General features: G+C 32.5%; 1 protein-coding gene across 1 annotated transcript; it reads right to left on the bottom strand.

Moving 5' to 3' along the window:
• Positions 1–619: 619 nt before the first annotated feature.
• On the bottom strand, positions 620–2,694 carry LOC114422724 (transcription initiation factor TFIID subunit 8-like). The gene is made up of 2 exons (XM_028389220.1): positions 2,379–2,694; positions 620–2,163 (listed from the first exon to the last, which is right to left on the bottom strand). The coding sequence occupies exon 2, from the start codon at positions 2,050–2,052 to the stop codon at positions 907–909; it is 1,146 nt and encodes a 381-aa protein (XP_028245021.1). The 5' UTR covers positions 2,053–2,163; positions 2,379–2,694; the 3' UTR covers positions 620–906.
• Positions 2,695–11,831: the final 9,137 nt, after the last annotated feature.

Below are 11,831 nucleotides of genomic sequence, written 5' to 3'. Positions count from 1 at the left end.
CAACTTTATCGCTGCACAAGGCTTGCCCTCAACAGAATTAAAAACAAATCCAAAAAAAAAATATGTAAAATGAATAAAATGGTAGTGCAAACCTCAATTTCTCCGTACCAGCAAAAATGTGGACATTCCAAGATAACAAACAATTAATGCTAATCAGAAAGAAATAATGGAAAATACAAAATTTTTAACTAAAGTTCTCTCTGGACATTCTTGGCACAGCTCAGATACCACTTGTTTATACATGAGCATACTACAATGAAAATGTGCAGAGGATTAATATCTGTAACTGTTAACTAACCTTATGCAACATCCTCTCAATTGTTGGTTAATATAACATGCGCTTTGAAACAGCAGGTATGATTTATACACAAGAATACTGCAATGAAAATGCTCAGAGAATTATCTGCCATTATTAACTAACTTAATGAAACCTCTCAATTGTTAGTTAATATAACACGTGATCTGAAATGGTGGGAGTTGATTTAGTGTTATTGACCAGATGTTTACACACACATGTGTGTGTAGGTTAACCAGAAAGGAAAGTGTTTTAAGTGGGAATTCAGTTGTAGATGTAGTAGCATTAACTACAAAGTAAAAGGGTTCAATACACAATTCAGAGTAACTGCCACAAGTCAGAAGTTGAGATGTTTTTATATGCTATATTTAGCATAAGATCATACAGAGTGCCAAAGGACTTCAATAGAAAGAATCATAAATTGATCTACCAAACAATTGACATGCACATACCTGAATGATTGTTAAAAGTGAGAAAAAGTCAGAGCAAAATAGTAACATCCATCCTATAATGCCCATAATCAGACAGTTACCTAAATTTGAATATCCCAGAACTAGCTATCCTGACATTCTCCAGATCAAGTATACAGATTCTAATTAAAGCAATCTAATTTACAACTGAACAAGCTGATCTGGGTTTTCCAAAGATTCCCTTAGAATTTTCTCAGCCCTTCTTTTCCTGTCATCCTTCCCATCTTCCATTGCAAACCAGGGCAAAGTATTTTTATGCTCCTCTTTTTGTGGGATCAAACCAATGGACTTCCCTAATAATTTGTTTTTAATCCCAATCTTAAAACGCACTGTAGGCTTCTCATTTGCACGAAATTTTGTCTGATCTTCGTTGGAATCACAGCATGTGCTTTTCATCGCTTCAATTGCTGGAGCAAATGTCTCCATTGCTGAAATCGGTTCATTTTCAACAAAATTTTCCACAACAGGATTATCAAGAGCTACATCATTAAAAAGCTTAGCCGGAGGGGGAACAGAAGCAACTTCCTTGTCCTCAATTTTCAAAGGTGCAGCAAGGAACGGGTTACCTTCTGCTGCTACTCTTTTTGCCTTAGCATCTGCAGGGTCAATCAAGGCAGACTTTTCAAACATATTTGAGACCATCTGCTGCTGGAAATTCATTGCAGGCCACTCCCCTTTGCCATTCTCTCTTTCTTGGTCAAATTTGACTGCACGAGGTTCTGTCCCTCTTCCATTCACTACCGGTGACTCTGAATAAGTTTGTAGATCAGGGAACGCAGGCAACCAAGCAGGAATATGCTCCCCAGGAGGCTCTTCTCCTTTTTGCAAAAAGCTTGGATTAGGCACCCGTTCTTTCACAACTGGAAACTGAGGAATGGGGTGTGCAAACATAACCGGTTCAGCATCATTAACAAAATGAACAATTTCCCGAATAACACCTGAACTTTCAAGGCAGTGATCAACATCTGAAGCACCCGCAAACCCCTGCACTGATCCCATATCTTCCAACCCTTGAATGACATCAAAAGCATGGCACTCAGTTCTACCTGAAAGATTAGCATGGCAATGTGCAGACTTCCCAACGTTCAAAATATACCGAGCCACAACGTCAGACAGCGCCTCAAGAGCTGACTGCTGAAACGCCTGAAATCCCTCGCTTTCGCACACCTGTGCTACCGCAATCTTCGCTATCGCCCGGGCATAGTCATCACCACCACCAACTTTCCTCCTCCCCCATGTGCCAGGCTGTTCAAGCTGTCTTCCAGTCTTCCCACCGCCATTGCTCATATTCAGCACTTCATATCACTTGAAAACCCAACAGCGCACATTCCCCAAATCACTATCATTCATCATCTCAAAACCCCACCAAGAACCACACCTCAACAACGCCACTCACTTCTGAGAAAATTGTAATAAAAAAAAAAAAAGCTTCAGAATACACAGAACTTGAATTCAACGCCAAGATCAAATTTTCCACGTTTCCCACCAGCAATATTTATTAACTAAACAAAAACCCTAACTCATCCTTTAAAAAGGGAGGCGGAATCGGGTATACAGATTCATAAATGAAAATTAAAAACTTTGGAAAGAAAAAAAAAAAAAAAAAAACTTACCAGTGATAAAAGGGTGCGGATTGGATCTGAGGGCATGAGGTGAGAGTGTATGGATTCGAAATTTATGAGATGGAAAGGGAGAGAGTGGAAGATCGAAAGAAGAAATTGGGAAATTTAGGGTTTAGGGTTTGGTTGAGCTTAAACCCTTACAAACCCTTCCATCGAAAGATACGATACCATTAGAAGAGGCAGAGGGAAGTTGGAAATTTGGAAGAAGGATTACGGACACGATGGGGGTTCGAGATTTGAACCCTCTAATAAATCAAGATTAATTGGGGGAGAGGCATGAAAGGGAAGAAAAAATAATGTTGAATTTCCCATGCAACGGCGTCGTTTTCAACTGAAGAAAGCGACGGTGCAAACTATAGTCGCTCGCGAATCGCGAACGTAAACCAAGACACTGAAATGCAAATCTTTTTTTATTTTTTATCAAGATAAGATTTTCTATTTTCCATTTTAAAAACGAAAATCATTATTTGTTAAAACAAAATTGAAAATTGTTTAACATAATATATTCTCTTCTTTTCTTTTTTGTTTATACCAAAATTATCCCTAAATATTAATTGAAGATTAATTTCGTTTAAGAATTAAATATCATTAAAATAGTTCTTCTATTAAAAGTCTATTTTATCTTTCAAACTTGAGGCAACAAAAATGACCATGTTTAGTAAGTTTTTAAATTCTTTTAGTTGAAAAGTTCATTTGATTTTTTAATAAGTAATTTTTTTTAATAATTTCTAATATTTTTTAAGATATTACTTGAAGTAATATTGTTTAAAATATTAATTTTTAACTTTTAATTTTTTATATTTTTTTCTTTTATCTTTATATATTTATCAAATTTTATGTTTATCTTTTTTAAAATAAATCATGATTTTATTGTTTTTATTTTTTATTTATTCATATATTTTTCGTCCCCTTTTTTTTCCTTCTATGTGTAGACCCACCTCATTTACACTAACTTTTTTCCTTCAAGTAATGATATTTTTAATTTTTTTTCACTCTTCATATAATATTTTGATAGGTTTTCTTTACAATATTTTGATTGTGATATTTCCCGATATGAATGAGTAAAAAAAGAAAAGAAAAAAAGAAAAAGAAAGAAACATAAGGGTTGATTATGGTTGTGTTTTGATAGGTTCTCTTTACCATTTATCCTTTATTCCTAATTGTTTTTTTAATTGTTCAAACTTTTATAAATTAATTACGATTGTGCTCTTGTATTGTAATGTGATAGGGATTACTTTTAGTAAGGGTATTGTTTGTTTAGATTTGTTTGTTTTTCATAAGTTATGAATTTAGTAGTGTAGGGCATTTCATCCTTTTTGTAAGACATTACTTTTGTAATTTGGTTGGCATGTCTTATGCCTTGTAATGATAACCCCTTTTGCATGGAAAGAAAAAAGAGTTATGTCTTATGTCTTTATATTATCTATTAGTATTCAGTTCTTGACACATGTTATGTTGCATTTTTATATGAACAATAAAATCTTATTTGCTCTTAAAAAAAATTTAGTACTTGATGATAAATTTGTTCTCATATTCTATTTCTTTATATATTTTTTTATTTTTTACGTCAATTCATTCATCATACTATTTTGATAAATTTGTAAGATGACTTCAACTAATGATCACACAAAGGAAGAGATCAATTTTAAATTGACCAATGAGTATGAAAAATCCTTGTGTGAGCTTTGCATAAAATTCATTAGGAAGAACAAATGTGTAGTGTTTAAATAGAAGGACATTAATCAAGAATTTGAAGTAATCATCAACCGCAAATGTTTTTACAAACCTTTGACGAACAAATATGATTATATGAAGAGAGATTGGTGCATTTGAATTTTTTTAAAATTTGGGGAAACCTGCTTAGGATGGGATCCTACTACAAGAAAGTTTAGTGGTTTAAATGAATAGTGGGACAAAAAAATTAAGGTTAGTTTATTACATATATTGTTATAGTTAATTTATAATATAAGTAATTAATTATAAGGTTTAGTATAATGATTAACTATCCATTTTTTAGGAGAAACTTGAGGTTAAAAGACTTTGTTCACACAATTAACACTCCAATATTGAACTTTCCAATGCCTCCACAAGGTATTGCTATTTGTATATTTATGGTTAAAAAATATTTTATATAAAATAATCATATATATATATATATATATATATATATATATATATATATATATAATGGATATTTAATACTTTATTCTAAGATAAGGTATCATCAATTTCAATTTAAGCAAGAGCCTCCAACTAATGCTCAAGAAGCTTTTAATTGTGCACATTTATCTCTTCGAAATTGTATTGAAAGATCATTTGGAGTGTTAAAGAAAAGATGGAAGATACTAAGTAGGATGCCAAATTTTAGTGTTCAAAACCAAATTGATATTATAATTGCTACATTTGTTTTACATAATTATATTTGCAATAATTCAAAAGATGACATCATGTTTACCTTGCTGAGGCAACATCCATATTACATACCCCATGAAGAATTTGCATATCATTGGCAATGACACAAAAAAAAATGTAGGATACATCTAGTGAGATGAAAGAAGTATGCAATAATATTGCTTATTTAATATGGAATAATAGGTCATAGGTTTCCTCTAATTTATTTTATTTTTTATATTATGTTTTGGATATTTTTATATTCTTAATTTAATTATTATATTGTTTATTTTATTAATTTAGCATTATAAATCAAGACATTGATAATGATAAATGATATGTTTTTTGGTTATATTTTATATTTTTTTATGTTACAATATTTATTTTAATCATTATACCACTTATAATATTTAATTTATTATTTCAACATTATATTTTGTCTATTATTTTTTAAATAATTTTGTATTAGATTATTTATTTTAACTATTACACTAATTAACATAATAAAAATATAATGCTTAAGTGTATTTTATTATGTTATTTTAAACTTGATTAAAAATATTTTAAGAAATACTATAAGATTAATAGTATAACACTTAACATGAAAAAATGTAATATAAAAAGTAGAATATAAATGTTTATTTATGTTATTTTACATTTTTCAACTACTTTAACTGCTAATTTTACCAAACACTTCTATTTTAATAAGTTAATTTCTCAACTTTCAGCTACTAATTAACTTTACTGCTTTCGGCTAGTTTTATCAAATATAAGTAAAAGATGGTCCCTAACTTTTTGACTAACATAAACTCTAACACCAATTAAATTGGTAATCAACAAATCACATTAGCTAGCCTTTAAACTTTGGACTAATCATCATCAATGTCTTACTCGTCTTTTCTTCCAAAATTCAGCTCAATCAATTCCTTAAAACTGGGTCATTAATAACAATCACCCTACAAGCAAGCACTTCTAGAGTTATCTAGGTTGAAGGATTGATATCAATTATATGTTTTCTTCACTTCAATTATTTCACTATTTTACAATTTTTCTTTATAGGATTTTTAATGGTCTTAGAGGTGTATTGTATTAGAATTTTAAAGGATTTTAAAACACTTTTTTTATATAAAAAAGTCTTGTATATTCAATTAGGCTTTTTAAATGGTATAAATCAGTCTTTTGGTATTCAATTAAGGCTTTTAAGATTTTTTTTAAGGAAGACAACAAAATCTAGTGGTATTCAATTAAGATTTTTTTTATAACTTATAAAAAGTCTTTTGGTATTAAAAAATAAAAATTTTGATGGATTTTTTTTAAGAAGAATTATCACGATTAAGTAATTGCAGTTAGTTACAATAAGTTATTTGAGTAGTTAGTTGGTTATGACAATTAGTTGGTTATTAGAAGTTATTTGAGTAATTATTTGGTTATGGCAGTTAGTTAGTTACTAGAAGTTATTTGAGTAAGTTAGTTAATTACTCTAGTTAGTTATTTTCTGTCTTTGTATAAATAAACCAACTTTGTAATACTCTGATGAATCAATCCTCAAACTACTTTTCATCTATCTTTCATTTATTTTCTGATATGGTATAAGAAGTTTTTGCTTTTGTGTCTCTTGCTTCCTATTGAAGCTATTTTTTTTTCTCTCATGGCCATGGCTGCCATTGATGATTCTAACCCTTTCATTCTTCATTCTTTCGACAATCCTGGCATTGCCTTAGTTTCTCATCCTCTTACCGGTGAAAACTACAATTCTTGGAAGAAAGCAATGTGCATGACTCTTCATGGGAAGAACAAATATGGGTTTGTCGATGGTTCAATTCCTGAACCTGCTTTGGGTCACTCAACTCATGCTTTGTGGCATCGCAACAATAGTATCGTTTCTTCCTGGCTCCTTAATTCTTTATCCAAAGAAATGCAAGTAAGTATCTTACATTGTTCTTCTGCCAAAGCAATATGGGATGATCTTCAAGAACGTTTTGAGCAACATAATGGTCCTTTAATTTTTCAACTTAAGCATGACTTGATCACTCTGCAACAAGGTTCCATGTTTGTTTCCTCTTTCTACTCCAAGCTTCATTCTCTGTGGGAGTCATTATCAGAATTGAAGCCGTCACATAGTTGCACCTGTGGAGGAATTAAACCTTGGTGCGATTTTGAAAAAATGGAGTATGCTATGCAGTTCTTGATGGGGCTGAACAAATCCTTCTCTACTATCAGAGGTCAAATTTTATCCATGGATCTCTTTCCCTCAGTAACTAAGATTTTTGCCTTAGTTGTTCAAGAAGAAAAACAAAAGGAAGTTGGTGCTTCCACCTCTGCTAGTGAAGTTTCACATGCTTTTGCCTTGAAGACTTTTGCTGCACGCAATCATCCTGACAACCGCTTCAAAGGATCTTCCAAGAATCGCCCCTTGTGTGCTCATTGTGGTATGTTGGGTCATACTCAAGATCGTTGCTTCAAGTTGCATGGTTATCCTCCAAATTATAAGAGGACTGGTTTTTCCTCAGAAGCAAATAAACATTCTTCTTCTTCTGAACCACCACACAAGGCTGCTCAACAAGTATTTGTTGATATGTCTCACTCACAACCTTCCTCTGGTGACTCGGGTTCCCAGTTTCAGCTTACTGCCTAACAATATAGCCAATTGATGAATCTTTTAGAAAGTCATGCTACCAATGTTGTCATCCCTCAAGGTGTTTCTTCTGCCAGTGGTATGATCCTCTCTACATCCACTTCTAATTTTCTTCATGATTGCTAGCTTTTAGATTATGGTGCTAGCATTCATATTTCTTGTTCCCTTCATCATTTTCGATCTTACCAAATTGTTTCTGATAAAACTGTCACTCTGCCTAACAATGATGTTATACCTATCCTTGCCATTGGTTCGGTTTGCTTAACCAATACCTTAATCTTGCATAATGTTGCCTACATTCCTAAATTCAAATTCAATTTAATTTCAGTTAGTGCTCTTCTAACCAATCCTAATTTTTCCATTTCTTTTTCTCAAAATGAATTTGATATTCAGGAAAAGCAAGCTTGTAAGAGGATTGGTAGAGGGGATCTCATCCATGGCCTTTATGTCTTAGATCTTAAGGACATTCTTGATTGCAAATTTAATTTTTTTGTTATCAATTCACATACAAATTTCATTCCTTGTAAAAATCCTCATATTTGGCATTCTAGATTTGGTCATATCTCAGACAAAGTTTTCAAACATTTGAATAATAAAATTGGTCTACACCTTTCTCTAAATTTCTCTTCTTCTAATTGTTCTGTTTGTCCTCTTGCTAAATTTAGAAGATTATATTTTCCTAACTCTAACCATTTATCTGAATTACCATTTAACTTAATTCACTGTGATATATGGGGTCCGTATGCTCACCCTACATATGAGGGAAGGAGATTTTTCCTTACATTAGTTGATGGCTGCTCAAGATTCACTTGGCTATTTTTGCTTAAGCACAAATCTAAAGCTTCAATCTATGTGCAACAATTTTTCACCATGGTTCAGACTCAGTTTGGTGTATCTATCAAATGCCTCAGGTCTGGTAATGCTAAGGAACTTGCCCTCACTCAGTTTTTGACTTCCATGGGCACTCTTCATCAATTTTCCTGTGTTGAAAGGCCAGAACATAATTCAGTAATGGAAAGGAAGCATCAACATCTGCTCAATGTAGCCAGAGCTTTGTTTTTTCAGTCTAAAGTTCCTATCTTATTCTGGGGTGATTGTGTTACCACTACAGTTTTTCTCATCAACAGAACCTCTTCCCCATTACTACAACACTGCTCACCCTACAATATTCTGTTCAAAAAGGAACCTGACTATCATGCCTTAAGAAGTTTTGGTTGTTTAGCATTTGCTTCCACTCTTCCATCATAAAGGAACAAGTTTTCTCCTCGAGTAGTGCCTGCAATTTTTGTTGGCTATCCCCAAGGTTATAAAGGATACAAATTGTATAGCCTAGACACTAAGAATTTTTTTGTGTCCAGAGATGTTGTCTCTCATGAATCCATTTTTCCTTTTCAAACCATTTCACAGCCTCAAGTCATTCCTGATCCCTTACTAGATTTGGTTATCCCCATCCTCATCACTAATACCTTACCTAACCCTGACCAGACTCGTAGCCAATCACCATAGCCACCTAATAGCTTTAACCATGACCCAACTGATTCACCTTCAATCCCTGGCTCAGATCATCCTCACACTTTGCCCTCTGTCACCTTAAGAAGGAGTAAATGCCACTCTAAGCATCCTTTATACTTGTCTGACTATGTAATATCACAATCTCAAGCTGCATATCCATCCAACATCATTGTTTCCTGTTGCCTCTTAGCCCCCCTTATAGGGCATTCATTAATCACATCTCAACTGTCTATGAACCTTAGTTCTATCATCAAGATGTTCCTTATCCTGAATGGCGTCGAGCAATGCATGAGGAAATCCAAGCTCTTGAAGCAAATTTCACTTGGACACTTGTTCCATTACCACCTAATAAGCACTGTATAGGATGTCGATGGGTGTATAAAGTTAAATACAAAGTGGATGGCTCTGTAGATAGATACAAAGCTCAATTGGTTGCCAAAGGTTATACTCAACAAGCTAGGATCGATTTCTCTGATACATTCTCTCCAGTAGCCAAACTTACCACTGTGAAAGTTATGCTTTGTGTTGCTACTGCTAGAAACTGGTGCCTCCTCCAATTGGATGTTAACAATACTTTTTTGAATGGAGATTTGTTTGAAGAAGTTTATATGGAACTTCCCAAGGGATACAAGTCAGCCAATCCTTCATTGGTATGCAAATTGAACAAATCATTATATGGCCTAAAACAAGCCTTTAGACAATGGTTTTGTAAGTTCTCCACTACTCTTCTTAGTCATGGATTCCATCAATCCAAGCATGATTACTCCCTTTTCATCATTGGATTAGGAAATTCCTTAGTCATTTTACTAGTATATGTAGATGACATCATCCTGTCAGGAGCCAATCCTGCCTCTGTCCAAGCTATTCAGACCAAATTACAGTCTTTGTTTCAATTGAAGATCCTTGGCCCTTTGAAATATTTTCTTGGATTAGAAATAGCCAAATTCAGCAGAGGTATCTCACTATCCTAGTGAAAGTATGCTCTATCTCTTTTGGAAGATACAGGTTTCTTGGCCTGCAAACCTTCCAATATACCAATGGATCCCAATCTGAAACTCAATCTTCATGATGGAGACTTACTCCCTGATCCATCAATGTACAAAAGATTAATTAATAGATTGCTTTATTTGACCATCTCGCAACCTGATATCACCTTTGTTGTGAATCGATTAAGTCAGTATATGAAAGCACCTAGAGTTCCTCACCTACATGTTGTTCATCATCTTCTGCAGTATATCAAATCTGCTCCAGGCCAAGGTTTGTTTTTCCCTGCTCAAAACTCTCTCAACCTCATTGCCTTTGCTGATGCTGATTGGGCCAACTGTGTTGATACTAGAAGATCCACTTCTGGCTTATGTGTATTTCTGGGAAACAACCTTCTTTCTTAGCGTTCTAAGAAACAACCCATTGTTTCAAAATCATCCACTGAAGCAGAATATCGTGTCTTGTCTTTTGTTACTAGTGGAATTGTTTGGTTAAGCAAGTTACTTCTTTACTTTGAAGTTGATGTGCTCTCTGTGATGCTATTTTGTGATAATAAATATGCTATAAGTCTTGTTTCAAACCCTGCTCATCATGAACGATCCAAGCACATTGACATTGATCATCATTTCATCCGAGAATATGTTCAGTCCAAAGTAGTCAAGCTTGTCCATGTTAAGAGCCAACACCAAGTTGCATATGTTTTTACAAAAGCACTTCCAGGCCCGATTTTTGGTAAATTCATTGCCAAGTTGGGAATGATTAACATCTATTTGCCAACTTGAGGGGGTATCACGATTAAGCAGTTGCAGTTAGTTACAAGAACTTATTTGAGTAGTTAGTTGGTTATGGTAATTAGTTGGTTACTAGAAGTTAATTAAATAGTTAGTTGGTTATGGCAGTTAGTTACTAGAAGTTATTTGAGTAATTTAGTTGGTTACTCAAGTTAGTTATTTTCTGTCTTTGTATAAATAAACCAACTTTGTAATACTTTGATGAATGAATCCTCAAACTGTTTTTCATCTATCTTTCATTTCTGATAAGGATTTTGATGAATTTCATCAAACTTTTTAGTACAAGACATCTATCAAATAGTCTTATTCAAACAGTTGAAATTTTGCTAGACTTTTTATTTCTTTTTCTATTAGTTATCAAACTTTCTTTTCTCTCATCACACATATTCTTTTTTCTCTTTAATATTATTCAAGATCGGTGTGTCATATATGTTTATTCTATTTTTTTGGAATAAAAAAATATCATATATACTCTTCCCTCAACACTTTTTCATTTGTTTTCTAAATAAATTAATGTTTGTCTTATTTGTTAATGCTAGTCATGTTTTCCTTATACTTATTATGCGCATTACCTGTTCAACGCAATATTTTCGTGATTGATACTCTTAATTTTGTCATCCACATAACTAACACTCTTGCAAATTTCCCACCCTCAACACTCCCTTCTAGTATATGCTTATTATTGTATCTCATTTAAACATGTCATTGGATTTATTATAAAATAATTGTAGTAATTAAAAAAAAAACCATAAAACCAATGTATAATTATAAATCTATTGTTCAAATCCAAAAGTAAGAATGAGAAAATGCTATTGTAAGAAGGATTAGTATAAAAAGACATAAAGTTAAAATTAATTTAGCTATTAAAAAATAAAATAAAAAACTATATTGGTTTTACTTTTTTTTTTTATCCAAACTTCATCATTTCTTCTTCTTTTTTTTCACTAACTCTTGTAATTTTGAATGTGTTTTTAAAAATTCACATAATCTTTTCAAATCTTATAAATCTATAAATAAAGTCTTTTCAAATTCTTTAAATTCTTATGATATAAATCTATTAAAACTCAAACTATCATAAAAATCTTATAAAAAATATGACAAATCATAATATTCCTACATAATCTTTAAAAT

The sequence above is a fragment of the Glycine soja genome, chromosome 8 (assembly GCF_004193775.1).
Source record: "Glycine soja cultivar W05 chromosome 8, ASM419377v2, whole genome shotgun sequence".
NCBI lineage: Eukaryota > Viridiplantae > Streptophyta > Magnoliopsida > Fabales > Fabaceae > Glycine > Glycine soja.
Note: the sequence above shows the minus strand (reverse complement) of the source record. Positions and strands in the feature narration are given on the sequence as shown.